Source organism: Larus michahellis, chromosome 2, assembly GCF_964199755.1.
Source record: "Larus michahellis chromosome 2, bLarMic1.1, whole genome shotgun sequence".
Taxonomy (NCBI): Eukaryota; Metazoa; Chordata; class Aves; order Charadriiformes; family Laridae; genus Larus; species Larus michahellis.
Genome location: NC_133897.1, coordinates 34,923,106 through 34,940,528, shown reverse-complemented (window position 1 = coordinate 34,940,528; position 17,423 = coordinate 34,923,106). Strand labels below are relative to the sequence as shown.

Below are 17,423 nucleotides of genomic sequence, written 5' to 3'. Positions count from 1 at the left end.
GCAGAGCAAACATGCAACTACATCCATCCATCTAGCCCTCAGCTAAGCCCTCCTACCCCCATTACATACTTTGAAGAACTGTAAATTCAAAGTTAGGCATGCAAAGTCCTGATCTTTACAGCTTGCTCAGAGAGTGCTCCAAACCCTGGGTTTTCTAAAGACAAGCCCGTAAAAGACATTTCTTTATTTACTGATGACTACCTAGCTGTCCAACAGGGTTAGGATCACAGGGACCCACCAGGACCTCTAACGTTGCCTCCTCTAAACCAGAGACACCCCCCCTTGGAGACAAGGCTTGGTTCCTACTGACTGTGTCACTCACTCCGAAGTGGCAAGTCTCAAAGTCTATGGTAGTCTTTTATTATATAGCTATTTAAGAGTAAATATGATCAAATAACTCTTCCTGACAAGAAAAAGCCTTGGAGCAGACCAACATGGCTAGAAATGGCATATGTTTGAGAGATGGAGGTTGAGGTCTCTGCAGTAGTAGAAGAATTTGAAATCAAATCCCAGGTGGGCACTTTGTCCACACCTTTTTAACTGCAGAACCAAAAGGAAGGATGTATCATCATCCATTCGTGAGGATGTGTTTTGAATGACTGATCTCGCTTCCCACCCTCACCCTGAAAGGAGTGAGGTACCTATTGCTAGGAGAGGGCTCAAAGCTGTGAATCTCAGGAAGAGGGAGAGCTCAAGCTCCCAGCTACTGAAAATGGCCTTGGTTCAGGGCATACTTATTTACTTCCACTCTCCATTACCCCTTGAATGTACAGACAGCTCCTGAAAAAGGATTTTGAATTTCTGCATCTTCTCTTTAAAAGCCCAACTCTTCCCATGCCTCATAAGATGGGTAGGGATGGTAATACAGCTGTGAAGCTTCCTTTCGCCTGAGTTAAGGCATTGACATTTTTTCCAGACTTAGGCACAAATCCTTTGAGGGCAACCAAACAAAGGCACAATATCTAGTCCAGAAAGTCCCTGAACTGAAAGCTGCTGGAGGCTATAAGAGTATTTTGGGAAGTTATATTACAACTTGAATTCCCATGCTCTCCCTCTAAGAAACAGGACACCAGCCTAAATGGACCTTTCATTCTTACACTTAAAAGAAGTTCATGAACTCACATCAGGCAGCCTAGATATGAAGTCAAAAGCATTGGCTTCCTTGGCTGCTTGCTCAATTTCAGCATCAGAAATATCTTCTCGGCCGTAGCGAATGTTCTCAGCTATTGTTGTTGCAAACAAAACAGGCTCCTGGCTCACAACACCAATATTTTCTCTTAGCCACTTTACATTAAGCGTCCGAATATCCTGACCATCTAAGGTAATCTGAGAGGAAAAGTGCATGTCAAAGTTGAGGAAATGCATTCTGTTAGTAATAAGTCAATTAATTACTATTACTTGACTTAAGCATCAGCTACAAGGACAAAAAAAAAGAAAAAAAAATATTGTTGTTAGTAGAAAACTATGTTGAGGGAGAAGTTACAACTGTAGTTTTTCCATCCACTGCATAAGCTAGAAAACGATGAGAAGCAGCATAAGCAGAGAAGATATCAGGGGAGCTTTTTGTTGACTTTTTTTTTTCCCTTTCAATAACCATGCGTACTTTTTACCCTGTTCTCATGCCCCTGTGCCAGTTTGCTGCCCTCACAGTTGTGGCTACACAATTGCTTCTATGGCTGTGCTTTACGCTAGATCAAAGAAATAATCCAAGATGACTAAAAAGGAAGGGAAAGTTATTTTTAACCTAGATCATTTGCACTGTGGTCCTATGGACACTGACAGGAGAGGAACAGCAAACTGATGAACAGGGATGAACAGCCACAGAAACAATAAGTTTAAGAAACAACTGTGTTGATAATAGATAGCCACCTCGATACATTCTTTAGTGATAGTTCAGTGTTTAATATTTGAAATGCTTATCTAGTTCCAACTAGCAGTAACAACTACTAAGTAGCAGTCTTCAAATATTAAGTACAAAAAGTACATTTTCCTTAAAAACATATTGTTTATTTTCCTCCTTTTTTCCTTAGGAAATTTCTTATGAAAAGTATTTACCATTTACTGACTGGATCAAATGTTTAGTGGTAGAGCAGATGTACAACATGTAACAACAGAAACTTTGGCTGTGGGTTAGCAAATAAAGAAAAATGAGCCAAGAAAACAGCCATTAAAATAGGTAAACTCTCTCCAGATTTTAGTTTACGTTCAATTAAAAGGATGCAAAATACAGCAGAGCACTGTTTGATTAAAAAAGTTTTCAGAACCTTAAAAGCCAATTGTTGGTGAAAATAATTTTAAATTCAGATCTTGCATCTATTCAAAGATGTGTGGTATTTACTACTTCCGGCATAATACTGCAAGGAGAATAATGAAGTCAAGCCAACAGAAGAAGATAGATCATTTTAAATTTAAATTGTGGAAATACTGAACTATACAGAGATATGCCCAAATTCAATGAAAATAAAAATAAAGGTTCAGTCAATATGGGAAACTCATGCTTATCCTAATAGCTCTCAGTTTCTACAGTATACTTGCAGGCACTCACGTCTCCCTGGACAGGATCGTAGAATCTCTGCAGCAACTGAACAGTAGTGCTTTTTCCACAGCCACTGGCACCAACTAAAGCAATGGTCTTCCCAGTTTGAACTCTTAAATTTAGACCTTTGAGGATCTGTGAAGAAAACAAACACGTAAATAAATAATATTATTTTGACAAGTTTGAGAAGTTTGACTAGAGAACAGCCTGTCAAGGTAACTGTATCAATAATCAAGACAGTAATAAGGGGCACGGTCTGAAGGTATGGCAATTTTAGTAAGTTAATTTTACCTGGGAACATTCTGGGTCACTGATATGAAAGAGCCTGCATCTATCCTTGTGAAGTGTGTCAGCCTCCAAAACAGGATGGCTACATGTAACCTGCCTTTTGGGAATGGTTCCTGGATCCTTCTGTCTACCAAACCAAGCCTGGGAATTATTTGAGAAGATTGATAACTGGAACAGGCCAAGTTCATGCCAAGAAACATTTTAAGAGTTCCCTTGCATAGACCACTGCATTCCAGTGCCTGGGAAAATTCCCCAGCACACTCAAATCAACTAATATAGACACAGCCACAGTACTCTCAACTTGATAGCTCGTTTTCTCCAATTTGTGTGATCTGGTAGCAGGCTCGGGATCTTATGTTCTCCTGCTGTCCTGTTTTCCAATGCTTAGATAGTAGCATAACACTTAGTTACGAATCTCACAGAAAAATACTTCTAAGGTGCTAAACATTATTGCTGAGAAGCAAGCCTGCTTTCTTCTGTTTTTAGAATATAAATAGCTGTTTTGACAAGGTAACTGCTGGAGAGGCCTTAATAAATCCCAATCCTTATTGTTAACAGCCTCAGCAACCTGGGGAGTAATTACAGATTAATGGTATCTTTGTTGCCATTTTCACATTTAGGAACATTTTACCTCAAAAGATGTCCATGTCATATACAAGTAATGCTGTGTAATTGCCAAAATATTTGGCTGCTATGGGAACTCTTCTTGTTTATACCAGGCTGATTTATAATTTTGCCTACACATGTTTTTTCAATGAGAGATTAAAATAGTTGCAATACTGCTCTCCTCTCCCTGTGCTACATCCAGCAGGGTTTGTATCTCCAAGAAGCTGATATCGTGGTGCCTGCATTATCAAGTAAGAACTATATTCTGGATACCATGATTTCTCCAGATGCAAATAGTCACAACCACCTAATAGGCTATTTCTGACTCTCTTTTATCGGGCAAGGTGTTGTCAAGATTAAAATTGACAATAACTAGACTCCTTAGATCTCTTTGATTTGGTTTAGGCTAGACAGAGGAGATTACACCGTGTTATACGAATTGCTTGAGAGATTGTGGTTAACTTCTACATATCTTTGCTGATTCCTTTTGGCTTTATAAAATAGCATTGATACTCCTAGAAGGAAGAGCTGCTGACTCAGTAGATTTGGGAAGGATGACAAAATATTTCTTATTTCTCTCCCATTTGGCATGCAGACCCATAACATAGCTTATCGGCCTGAATAATATTTTTAGGAAGAAGAAGGAAGAGCCTGCTTTGTCACTTCTGGTTTCTGAGCCAAGAGTGCAAGAAGATGCATTGCGCTGACCTCAGTTAGGCAGAAAGCATAGCTCTGGGGTTGTCCTTCAGCAACCCTGATGTCCTGGAAACAGCTTTGATGCACGGTGGGACAGACCTCAGACGAGTGAGGTGGGAACAGCCATCTGAAGAAATAGCTACAGTGATATGAACTTTCCCATTCTCACCGCTTAATCGGCATGTCCAGCTTTTAATTGTTGACATTTGAAATCTCTATTTCTACCTTTTTCTTCATCAAGGAACAACAGCAGCATTTCCTTTTGCCTTTATCAAGGTCTTCAAAGGATTATGAACTGTTGAATATGGTAGAGAGGTCAAACCAACTGTATCGCCACAAAAGTAATCACCATGACATGACGTACAGAGCACCGCACAATAAGGATACTAAGGGACATTCAAATGGCAAAGAATAGGGACATCTGTTTATTGAACAGCAGTTTTAACATCTGCCCAAAATAACATTTGGCTTCCAAATGTATATTTAAGATGTTTCAATCCATTTGATGTCATATTGTTGTAAAGCCCATCTCACAGGTCATTTTTCACATGGCATATCACAGCAACTCAGAACAACCAAGGGGCTGGAAAGAGCAGCTTCCTGGTTTAACTGTGTAAAGTCTGGAAGTTTTAATGACAGATCTTAAAGAAAAAAAAAATCTTGTTTGGTTTATCAGAGCTCTTGTTCACAGAAATTCAGACTAGGAGCAACACGTAATCTTCTTAGATGTGTCCAGCAGAGGAGAATGGTGAGCAAGTAGCCAGTGGCAGTGGTTCTAGAGCTTTGCCTTTGCACAATATTGGGGGAAAAAATGTCTTGTCTCCCAAGACAGGAATGCATTTTGCATTCAAGAACAACAAGATCAGACAAATAATACAGACATAGGCTGCAGAATTTCAGTACAGTAGATAAATCTAAAACGAACACTTACTTTAACGTCAGGTCTGGATGGGTAACTGAAATGGATGTTTCTGAATTCAATTTCTCCTACGAGTTTGTCTGGTTTGTAGCCTTCCTTAGAACTGCTATCTATGAGCCGTTTCTGGAAAGAGGTTTTTAAAATATATTGCTGGTTATTACACTTTTGGGACTGTTGTTTCAGCTGGATACTTTGTTCTCTCCTTTACTTTCTCAGCTGCTGGTTTACACTGCAGTACACCATTGCAGAGCTGCTGCGTTTTACTTGCAGGATGCTGAACGCAGGGGAACATCTAACTGTCAATTCTACTTTGACAAATATAGTACATTTTCAAATGCAAAAAAAATCCACAGGAGAAAATCTGTAATTTCAGAGCTTAGTTGTACTATCTGGCAGCCAAAATATGGCCCTCGGTTATCCATATAGGAGGATTTTATATTCACATCAACAACGATGTAACCATTTCTGCGAGATCTTTCTAGTCCTACTTGTTTAAAATATTTTATATACAGAGATATCCCATTGCTGCATAACACAGCAAGACTAAGATAATAACAATGTGGGATATATATTATTATAGCTTTCAATAGCACTTTTAATCCCCTCCTCACCAACTCCCCCCACCTCAAAAAAAACAGCTCAGCTCAAATTGTGCATATATTCATTTTTTAAAAAATAGTATAATGCCTTGCTTCTTTCCCTCTGGAGTTGCAAGTCTAATATTAGAGAAAGACTCAACCCATAAATCTCAGGTACACATGCCAGGTTTCCCAACATTCATCGTAACAAATAAAGAGGCACTTTTCTCGATATGAATGGAAATATTATGGGTTTCAGTGGTAGGCTTCTATAGATTTTATGATTTAGGGCCTTTTTAGTGCTTTTGTGACATCTCTCAAGGAAAAAAAAAAGGTGGTGGTGGGGTCAGAAATTAAGTGTGGTGGAAAGCCTTCTTTTCTACTTACTTAGATACTTACCTTATTGATAATCTGATATACTTCATAGGCAGCCCCACGTGCATTAGCCACGCTCTCCAGGTTGGGAGCCGCCTGGCCCAGGGAGAAGGCTCCGATGAGCACAGAGAAGAACACCTGTGGGAGACGGAAGGAAGCATTGCAGTCAATGGTGATTACAGAGCCACCAGTAATACAAAAGTGAAAGGTGCATTTCCAAGTCGCTCCTGTCCATTTCCCATTTTCCTGAAGTGAATGGTAACTACTGACACATGCTTTTGTGGCATGAATGGCTTTTCTTTATGATGTTTTTTGCATTTTCTATTGCCTATAAATAGAACAAAAGGCTTTTGCTGTTGCTTTCCAGATGTTCCCAAAGTCAAGAGGCTTACAAAACTTAGTCCAAAGTTTCTTAAATGAAATCCCACCCATGGGACCAACATACAATTAACTTGACATGCTGTGAGGAACCGTACTGAGGAGTCAAACATCAGAAGTCATTTGAGTGCAAAAGTTAAGCATGTAGCCAAACTTTTGACAGGAAGAAGACAGCAAAAAATCCTCAAACCAATACCAACTTAGACATATTGGTAATGTACAGTAAATGCTTGCAAGTAAACAACAAAATGCAGAGAAGACATTGTGGCTAAATGAGATGATGAGGACTTCCCAGTACATATTCAGCACACCAGTGGGACTCATTAACCCTAGTGGCTAGCTGGAATTTTGCTGGTAGTTCAGTTTACTTGTCTTTGCTCCCTAAGCTCCAGCTCTAGGTTGTTCATCCTGCCCAAAAATAGGGTCCAAGGCAAGTGAGAAAAATAATCCCTTGCAGATATACTTTTGCCTCTGCACTGGGAATTCAAGAGTGGGAATTCAAGGTGCCCTGTTCAAACGTTATATCAAAAGCTAGGTAAGAAAAATGCCGCCTTTTCAGTTCTTTTATAGCAAGTGAGTCTTTAACAGCTAATTTAACAAGCACTGGGCTGAAAATAGAGATAATTTTATTATTATTTACATAACTTATTTTCTTGGAATTACAGAACATTTTTCAAAGCTGTTTTGCTGTACTTACAATTAACACACGGCCAATGTCATAATCTTCCTCCTCGGCAGTGAGCTTGGTTCCATACCAAAATGCAAGTGCATAGGATCCAAAGATAAGAAATTGTGAAACACCTAGAGATGTGTTGGTCGTAATGGATTTTTTCACTCCAACACTTCTAGCCATTTCTAAGTTAGCATCATATCTGAAAGTGGATAAGGAAACCATTAATTTGACAGGTACCACATGCCATTCTGATGGATATTTCCCAGTGCCCTTTTTTAATTAAAAGTTTTTTTGCCATAAAATCTATTAAAGTCTCACAAAGAAAATACAGATTTTTTTTTTTTGACAGATGACCAGTAAGGATATAATTTTTTTGGATAAATTTTCTCTCACATATGCTGACAATATTCTCATACCACTATGGAAGACGTATTTAGAAAACAATTGAGAAGCATGACTTCGTTATCATGATGGAAGACAAGATACCACTCTTGAGCCATTTGTTTGCATTAGTCCTGAAAGGAAACCTTGAAAAGGTTTTATCGACATTACCTATCGAAGGTAAGGTTTAGTTTTCCACATTTTAAAAAAGGCAAAGCCAAAACCAAATTCCAGGCACTATGAATGAAGGCAGGTAAATGAATAGAAGTCAGAGCTACCTCTAACGCTGGAGTTGTTCTCTAACTGGCCATTCAGGGAAGCCAGGAAACTTTCCCTTAGGCTAGTTCACTGATTAATATGGCAATATAGCAAACAAGTGGACATGGAAGACTAGTATAAGAACTGACAAGTTCAAGGAGAAAATTATTCCTTCTAAGGATAGTTCACATTCATTCATCTGTAGTTTCCAGTTAACAGCTTTCACTTACTCAAGCTCATTATGGAAAGTATAGTCTAGGAATAGTATATCTTTTCACTTGTTAGCGACATGCTCAGCAGCTTGCAATTTTTTACTAATACATATTTTCTATACAAAGGGTCCCCAAAGTAGGAAGACGTGAAATTCAGTCAGCCAGGAAGGAATCTTAAAACAATGTGCATTAATTTTGTTCATGTAAATTGCTTACATGCTATTAATGCTGTATTTGTTACTCAGATATATTTAAATGTTTTGGCTTGGTTGTGTTCTTAAAACTAAGCCCTACCTTCAAGTCAGCAGCATCACAGGACCACCAGGGAGATGAGAACTGGGTTTAAGCATTGTACCAAGTACACATGATCACTCGACTACAGAGGAAGAGCCAAGCCACTGCCAGAAGCCCGTGACCCAAGGTCCCTTGCAAGTGTAAACGCTTGGGGTCAGTGGATGCACTGTGCAGTGAAAGGTTGCTTATCCTAACTCTGGAGCCATATAGCTGAGTAGGAGTCACAATCCATGCTTAGCAAAATGCCCTAGTCAGTCCCTGGTAGCAGTTTGTCCCTAGCAGAAGATGTTCCTAGGAGAACCAACAGTTCCATGCTTTTTTTACATTAAATGGAGGTGGAGCTGTGGAAGAGGCTGACTGGTCAACTGTGGAGGAAAGAAAACGTCTTACTGGCATGAAGTTACCTGGGTATGAGTTACTTTATCTCTAGACCTCAAAAAAAAAAAAAAAAAAAAAGTAAAAGTAGTTTGAAGCAGCTCCTACTATTGGATTTTCAGACATTGGAATTTGTGGGGACCAAGAGGAAGATGGGGAGAGGAGGAACAACTGATTTAGTCCATCTTAGGACTTTTTTTACCTTTACTGTGTGAGCAGAAAGGGTCTTAATATGGTTGTAACTTAAAGAAAAATCCCAAGCAGAATACAGTGCTATAAGATAGTCATAGCTCATCCCTTGGAAGATGATAAATGAAGGAGCAGGCTATAGGACCCCAGGCTAAGGCTACCATCACCTTAGAAAACTTGCGCAAGACTTGGGCAAACATAAGAGTTGAAAAACATAGAAGAAATTAATGGATCATATGGATCAGGTCTTCTGGCTTGCCTTTCCCAGCTGCATAGTATTGGTGATGCCCTGTATTTGTATACTGAATGTCATTGTTTATGATATGTGAATAAATTTGTGGTCAGCCATATCCACCTCACCTTTTCCATGTGACTAGGGCCAACACTGCATTAGGCCATCTACTAATGTTATGTGCAAATCACTAGAGCAATAAAAGCCAGTGACGTGATTTTACTTAAGGCTGTTATCCAGTGAAGCTTAAATATAAACTCGTTAATCAAAGATCAGAACAGCAGTGCACATGTTCTAGAAGTTAGGCAATTAATCACATGCTTTGCTGCATTTGACTGCTAGGTAAAGATAACCTTCTCACCACTTTCACTTTAAATTCAACTCCAGATCTCAACTGGAGGAGAAATTTGAGTGTGTGCTGCAGTGATAACACAAAATAGGCTGTATTCACTGACTGGGTCTATTTACAGATCTTTGTAAGTAGACAGCTAACCTAATAGAAGGATAAAATAACACTAAGGAGAATCCCATTCCTCTGCCTCTCCAAAAAAACCCAACAAACAAACCACCCCACAAACCCAACCCAAACTCCTTTTCCATATTTTAAATATAATTATTATTTCAAAAACTTACTTTGCCAGTGCCTTTTGCTGTCCATTGAAAGCTACAACAGTCCTGATTGCTGTCAAAATTTCTTCTGCCACAGCTCCTGCTTTGGCATAAGCAGACAGCTCTTTAGCAGTAAGGGATGCCAGGAGCTGCAAAGTTGAAAAACAGATGTTATTGCAGCCTGCTGAAAGGGTACGCACACTGTATTGCGGTGAATAAGAAAGATGAATGTTCAAGGCACAAGGCGAGGTTTTAGAAAAGAGAGGGTCAACTGTGCCCTGAATTTCCCCCAAATTCAGCTCAGTCTCTCACTGTGTACTCATTGAAATGAAAGACTACATCAGATGAGCTTCACGACTGACCCACTTTCCTCTCAAGCTGAGGATACCCCTATGCACTGCACTGTGATGCCTGTGGGGTCAGGGAGATGAGCCGTGGTTGCTCTGGGGGGTGTCTGAGGTGTTCAGAAGCTAGAGCAAGAGTAGACATTACAGCTTCTTACGCTCTTCTTCCTAGCTTAAGTAAAATGCTTTAAGTAGAAAAAACCCCTTATATGTAAGTAACCACCCAGGAATACAAGCAGTACCCATTAACATGGCTACAACAAATCACAAGGGGAAAATATTTTCCTATCTGATCTCCAGATACTTCTTTAGCTTGTATCACTCCAGTCTGCATTAGCTGTAGATGTGTCCTGGTACCTACTCTGTGCACAGCATGAAACTGAGTAAATTATTTCCAAGAGACGTGGTATCATATATGTGCAGATGGAAAGAGCTTGAAAGGCATTTGTGTTAAGAGTGAAGGGTGAGGGTCGTTAGCGTGTGCCTGGGTTTCCCCAGCGCTCTGCATGAGGAAAGTGCTGTGCAAGGAAAGACGGTCTGGTGCAGATTATCCTCTGCCGCATGGCACGAGGACAGAGTATGTGGACAGAAGGAATACCACATGCAAGTACGTGCTTGGGAACCCAAAGAAAAGCTACAGGAGGAGTGGAAATAAAGTAAGCATGGGGCCAACCTCCCAACTTAGAAACCACACTAGGTTTCTCCCATTCTCTCCTCCTTTCCTGTGCATAAGACTTGTAACCTTTTTTTTCTGGTTTGCTTTGTTTATTAATCCCCACACACTTACAGTTGACCAAACTGCTGCTGACGCAGCAAGCAGAGGGCTGACTGACAAAATCACCAGTGTCAGCTTCCACCCGTGGATGAATCCTATAATAATCCCTGCCAGAAATGTGGCAAAAAACTGTACAAATATACAGATCTTGTCTCCGATGCCTTCGTGGATGGTGTTGATGTCACTTTAAATAACAATAATAATAAAAAAGATTTGTTAGCTTTGAATGCTTTTCATTCTAACTCCCTCCCCCTCCGTCTCATGCTGTGTGGCCTCATGTCAGAAGCTTTGCCATTTCCTAACTGGCAGAGTGAAATTTCTAACCACAGCTACTGAACGGTACCATTAGTCTCTTGTGTGGCCAAAACACAGCAGAAACCTCCTAGGACTCATTTTCTGTATTTTCCGTCATTCTCTGCTGTTTCTGCGCCCTGTCACTAGGTCACAAATGACCTAGTTTCCTTATCCAGCATCCAAATGGAGCCATACAAATAAAGAGCCAAACAGCCTCCTCACCTCCCGTGACCATCTACAAATTATTCCTCCCCCTCAGCTTTCTGAAGCATTTTATGTTCTTAATTTTGGCTACAGGCTCAGATCAAGGGTTATCTCCATTCTGTGAGAACAAACATTATTTGGAAAAACCTCTGTTTTTCATACAACTTTCCTTCTCAGCACATACAGATGCTAGAGCTGAGAGTGGTTTCATTTCAGCTTCTCTTATACCTTTCAGGACACAGCTCTGTCCAAATAATTAAAAAAAAAATAAATTAAATATCTGTGTTCATGCATATAGTCCCATTGCATTTTGGGGCACACGGTCCTCATCCCTAAATCTATTTAAGTCTATGGAAAAGCTCCAAAGATTTTAACTGACTGGACAGAGTCCAGTCTGAGATCCGGGTGGATGTAAATGCAAGCTTATTTCCATTCAATAAAGTGTCAGAGCTCGCAGTGTTTGTAAACTAGCTGGAGACAGCAGAGCTGTTTATCTAGTACTGTCTGCCATATAATTCACGGACATTTGAAAGCCAATGTCAGGCATTTTACAGCAAAAACCCTTTCCAATGCATGTATCACAGAAACTGCACAAATGAAGCTGAAAAGGATGATGAATTTCTCCCTCGGAGCTGTAATATTTCACACTTTAGGTTTGGATTTGTTTGTGTGTTTTTGTTTTGTTTTTAACTCTCTATAGGCTATTCCATAAAAGATAAACGGCAGTTTTCTTTCAAATGTCATACTTAGAGGGGGTAAAAAATGAACAGAGCCCTCACTCTGTCAGCCTGGTGTTCAGCGTTCCTATCTGGGTAGTGTCAAACCAAGCCATCTCCTGATGGAGCACTGCAAAAAAGAACTTCTGCCGGATCCTGGCTGTCTGCCTCGTAGCAGCAATCAAAAACGTCCACACTTGGATGGTGCTCAGGATCAACACAGCACAGCCAATTCCCACGTAGTAGTAAGCAAACCTGTGATAAAGGCAACAAAAGGCTACAGGATCCCCACTGCATCTTGTGAGAGCAACAACTTGTCTTCAATTTACCCCATCAAAGTAAATCCTGAAGCCTGCGATACATTATTGGGAAGCCTTTTCGAGAAGGCAAACATTTGGCTTCTGCTCAAAAGGCATAAAACAGTGAAAGAAAATCCTTCAATACTCTGTTAACAGAATAACTACAAAGACTCTTACTTTGTCATTTCAGCTTCTATATCTACGCCTGGAATTGATGGACAGCTGGAACTATTTACTGAAGTATCTGTGAAGGGGGAAAAAAAAAGTATCAATATTTGTGGAAAGTATTATATGTAGAAGACAAATCATGGCAATCTAGGGTCATCAGTTTTTGAATGTTTTGTATTTTGCAAGAGGGGTTTTGCAAAATGGTTTGTCAAATACACATTTAGTTTTTCTGAACTTCTAGTAATTGTGGTGCCTGATGACTGATGATACAGAAGGCAGTCACGGTCCTTACTATCTCACCAAAGTTGAAGTTCATTCATAAAGAACATAGCCAATTCACTGCTTTTGTCCTGTTCAAGCCATTAAAGATCGATAAAAACAATTGTCTAATTTGCAGCAGGATGAATTTTCCTCATTATATACTTCTTCAGACGTGAACCAGTGCCTAATCTGGGGGAAAAACCCCAATCTTGGCTCCTGTAGCAAAACATAACTGGTATTTAGAGAAGTCCAATTTTAACTTTTTACCTTCTGACATGTTTGATTTCACGCCGCTTAGCACGAAGCTGTTTGTCATCTCTCCAAAGACAATGATCATAAGTGGCAATCCAGTACCATTTGCAGCAGCTGCGATCAAACCAACTACCATCAAAAGGACATCCACCCAATCAGCGTAGCAAAACTATGCGAACATTAAAAAACAGAGAGAAAAAAAAAAGGAATGAAGTTATGCCAGACAGTTCAAGTATTTGCTGCAGTACAGCAGACTTACAGAACCCACTTTGTTTCTACCTACATATTCTAAGTAGCGACAACAGTCTAACTGAAGGTAAACTCAGAAAATAAGAATTTTGTAGTAGGTCCTGCACATTGTTAAATCAGTTCTCACTAAGGCTGCTAAGGGAATATTGGCAGGACAAACAGTTCTTCCTAACTCAGCAGGAAAAAACCCCAAAGCGTTATATCCTACATGTTTCTAAGTGATGATCTTCTCTGTACAATATATTGCATTTTCTGTTCCAGTAAGTTACATATTTACTAAGATAATGCCTTTGAAATGTAAACAATAGTGAGTTATTGACCAGCACCTGGGTTATATCTACTAGTAGAAAATGTTTGCAGCAGAGATTGTATCTTATGGCTTGTCCACTCTTGAACATTTGTTTGCTTTAAAGAAGGATGTGGATTTAAACTGCCATAGCTATTCCTGGATGTGGTTGATCTGAAATCAGAACATTTTATTCCTGACTGTCCTAACCCTCTTCCAAAGTGTAAATGGACATCGAATAAACCAGAGAAGAAAAAAAGTTCTCATTCCAGAATAAACAAGTCCACGTGTAAAGAGTTATTTGAGAATAGCTGTTGTGTAGAAAACTAACACAAAACCATGCCGCTGGTTCTCTCAGACAGCAGATCCCTCAGAGGTCAAAGACAGGATAAATTCATTATAAGTAGAGCCAAGGCAAGGGCCTGTCCTAGATCAGCCCCAGCAGGGGTGAGCGTCAGCCTCTAATGAAGGTCGAAGATGTCCCTGCTTACTGCAGGGGGATTGGACTAGATGACCTTTAAAGTCCCTTCCAACCCAACACATTCTACGATTCTAATGGCACTAAGGTTGGACTACTTTAAGTGCTACCAATACACTGAGGTGGCAATCTGACCTAACAGGCCAAATTTTAAAGAGGCCTAACACCAGCAATAGTATTTCATAGGTCACAGGCTTCTTCTCCTGTCGGAGGATGTTGGAGTGGGAGACGGACCCGGAGTAACGATGGAGTCTCAATATGAGTATGATCGTTCTCCCTTTATTCAAGTTTTCACAGAGTATATATAGATAGGCAATAAGAGCACGCGCTAGCGGCAGCTATATGATTGGCTTACAGTCTCTGTTCACGCACTGTCCATGCAGTTCATTCACAGATCAGATTGGTTACAAGAATTCACATAGTAAATTACTTAGTCATTAGCACAACATGTTTTCTACCGTCTCAGTTCCCGTTTTTCCCATGTCCTAATTCCATCTTCTACCACCTGTTTTGCCCTTAATCTAATCTCTCATAGTAGGGAGGCTGGCTCACATGATCATTTTCTCTCAGACACATTCCTACATTCTCCAGTTTTGATTGCCTATTATTCATAAATAAATAACTCTCAATGCCAAATAAGGAAAAGGAAATATAAAGCCGACCTTCAAACTGGACACTAACCAATTCAAAAATGCCAACCACCTTTTTCTCTGCCTTCTCATTTTCCTTCCTAGAGGAAAATACAAGAGACTAATTAAGATGAGGTTTTTCTACCAAAGCTGTATTAACTTCCCCCCCCTCCACTTCCCCCAGTGGCCAATGGGTTAAGTTCAAATACCTACCTTTTTTTTCTGGTCTTTAACTGGTCACTTTGTTCAAGATTTTCATCATGTTGGAAAGAAGGGTTGTCGTACCCTTTTCTTGCAGATTCTGTGAAATAAACCCCAGACTTTTTAAGCATAATATCCCATGTTTTTACCAGTTTCATGCAACTCTCACTGCTGATTATTTTGCATTAAATCTTAAAGACTAGTTTTTCCTCATGTTTGTGGAGCACCCTGGTGAATTTTTCTTGAAACTTCCTTTCAATTCAATTAATCTCCTCTACTCCAGAAAAAACTTCCAGCTCCATTTCTGAGATGGAAACAAACTTCATTTTTACAATTAAAATATATTTATCCAGAAAGGTTATCAAAAACTGAAAGCAAGAATTAATTAATTCTGCAAACGCCTACAGAACTGAATGCAAACAAGGAGAAGCCCTACTGAAATAGATGGAATTGCTTATAGTGAAGGTACTTTTCAGTACCTGAAGGGGGACTACAGGAGAGATGGGAAGGAACTTATTATGAGGGGCAACGGTTTTAAACTGAAAGAGGGTAGATTTAGATTACATATTAGGAAGAAATTTACTGAGAGGGTGGTGAAACACTAAAACAGATTGCCCAGAGAAGCTGTGGATGCCCCTTGGAAGTGTTCAAGGCCAGGCTGGATGGGACTTTGAGCAACCTGGTCTAGTGGGAGGTGTCCCTGCCCATGGCAGGAGGGTTGGAACTAGATGGTCTTTAAGGTCCCTTCCAACCTAAACTCTTTTATGATTCTATAATTGCTGTAGGTAATACAGAATAGATGCGGGTTAACTGAAGAATCATGTCTTTGCCTGTAATAACCATCTTCATTATTTCTTTGTATGGCAGTAGTTGCCATGCATCCCACTTCCTTTGTGCTAGGGGCTTTAGAAATCTAGACAAGAGAGGAATCATACCCCAGAAAGGTTATGATTCCAAACCCATAAAATGAGATGTAACAGATGGATAAAGAAACTGATGAGCAACCACAGTAGGGAGCCAGCTGTGAATTGCATGGGTACAAGAGGGCTCCACACACCAGCCATCCCCAATTTACATTTACATTAGCTGCTGACTCACTGTGAATAGAATTATCTGCACACTGCTTTTAATGTCAGTCAGTCTACAAAGACTGGTTTAGACAACCGTTTGAAGTCAATAACGTGCTTCCACCTTACTGAGCTTATTTTAGGAGCATTTTCATGCTGAGGTTAGGACCCACCTAAATAGTTTTACTCACATGAATTAATTTTGTTGAACTTGGTGGAATGATTCATGTATAAATATTTTCTAGGTAGTAGCTCTATCTGACTGTAAACTCACTGTGGTATCTCCTATAAAACCACTACGGCAATTAGAAAAGACTTATAATGCACCTTTAGAATTGGAGCTGTGGAATATATTCCTCAAACATATACACCGCTTTCATGCCTTTGGCTTACCAGCATCGGAGAGGTCCTTTTCTGTGGAATTTACAAAGCAATCCTTCATTGTTCTTTGTTGTATGCTTATGAGATAAAGTCACATTAATCAAAACCTACATTAAAAAAGCAAAAAAACATTCAGAAATAGTTGATATTTAAAGAGTTCACGTTAAAATATTTGTGGGTTTTTCCATGACTCATTATGTTACTTTTTTGATCTCAGCATTGTCTCACTTATATATAATGTCTAAAAGAAATGCATAACAGTATGATAAAGAACTACTTTCAATGAAATATTAAGAATGGTGCAAACTAGAACAATGGAACCTAACTCAGTAGCCTGTTTCAGTAGTCATTTCTGATAAATCCCTAGATCATTCAGACGCAAACTGTTACGGATGACCTATTACAGAATAGAGGATTTCCCTTGTGATTTTGCGTTTATTAAAACTTATTGAACAGTTGTAAGAGAATCGTGATTATAATGATAAAGTCTAAAGGTACACGTACGCATTATGCCAGACACTTACAGAGGAAGATTTAGAGGCAGTAAATGAATGATGCTCCAAGTTTCCCTAGGCTCTTCCTCTTGATGTATCACATACATAGATTTTAAGAAAAAAAGGGGAAAAATTTTGATATAGGCTAAAATAATAATGATAGCAAAGTGCATAGTCGACTTGAACACACAAAAAAAATTTTTTTTTTTTTTAAGCGTCCTTTTTGATATGTTTCTGGCTGTGTTCCCCCCTCTGCTCCCGTTGTTTCAGCTTACCTTTCCACCCCACGCTGTGCCCACACGCGTGGGTGACTACGGCCCCTTACGGTCGCCGGGCGCGGTGTCCCCGGCCCCGGCCCGGTCCCTGCGGGGCGGGCTGCCCGCGCCCCGGACACCGCCTTTATAGCGGCGGGCACCTCCCGCCCTCCTTCCATCCCTCCCTCCCGCGGCTCGGGTTTCAGGTGAAGGTCGGTGCCGCAGCCGGGCAGGAGCGGAGGGACCCGGAGAGACCCCGGTGGGCGATTTCGGGCGGTGGGTTCCCACTCCCCCCGCAGCCCCATCGGAAACGACACACGGCAAGCCACCCTTATCGGAGCCCCGCATTCCACCTTGAGTCTCACTGTTACTGAAAAACCAGAATTTTAGTTTGGAAAGCTCCGCTGATAAGCAGAGGTGGTGGGGGAATTTGAAGAAGAGTCACTTGTCCGGTGGAAAAAGGCAGGTTGGT

The 17,423-nt window shown here is 40.2% G+C and overlaps 1 protein-coding gene across 3 annotated transcripts in view; it reads right to left on the bottom strand.

Annotated features, from left to right (window-relative positions):
- ABCB5 (ATP binding cassette subfamily B member 5) overlaps positions 1 to 17,072 on the bottom strand; it is a 36,915-nt gene extending 19,843 nt beyond the window's left edge. For 2 of the 3 annotated variants that reach the window (XR_012585484.1, XM_074574826.1), the window contains exons 1-11: positions 14,768 to 14,856; positions 12,928 to 13,081; positions 12,409 to 12,475; positions 11,996 to 12,187; positions 10,731 to 10,902; positions 9,624 to 9,748; positions 7,074 to 7,248; positions 6,023 to 6,136; positions 5,058 to 5,168; positions 2,546 to 2,671; positions 1,123 to 1,326 (exon numbers count right to left, since the gene is read on the bottom strand). Coding sequence is in view for 2 of the 3 variants with exons in the window: in XM_074574826.1 (XP_074430927.1) it covers positions 1,123 to 1,326; positions 2,546 to 2,671; positions 5,058 to 5,168; positions 6,023 to 6,136; positions 7,074 to 7,248; positions 9,624 to 9,748; positions 10,731 to 10,902; positions 11,996 to 12,187; positions 12,409 to 12,475; positions 12,928 to 13,048 (1,407 nt within the window). In the remaining variant the exon portion in view is untranslated. Of the gene's footprint in view, positions 1 to 1,122; positions 1,327 to 2,545; positions 2,672 to 5,057; positions 5,169 to 6,022; positions 6,137 to 7,073; positions 7,249 to 9,623; positions 9,749 to 10,730; positions 10,903 to 11,995; positions 12,188 to 12,408; positions 12,476 to 12,927; positions 13,082 to 14,606; positions 14,656 to 14,767; positions 14,857 to 16,215; positions 16,311 to 16,972 lie in introns of those variants that run through there. The other variant, XM_074574827.1, reaches the window with a different exon arrangement.
- Positions 17,073 to 17,423: the final 351 nt, after the last annotated feature.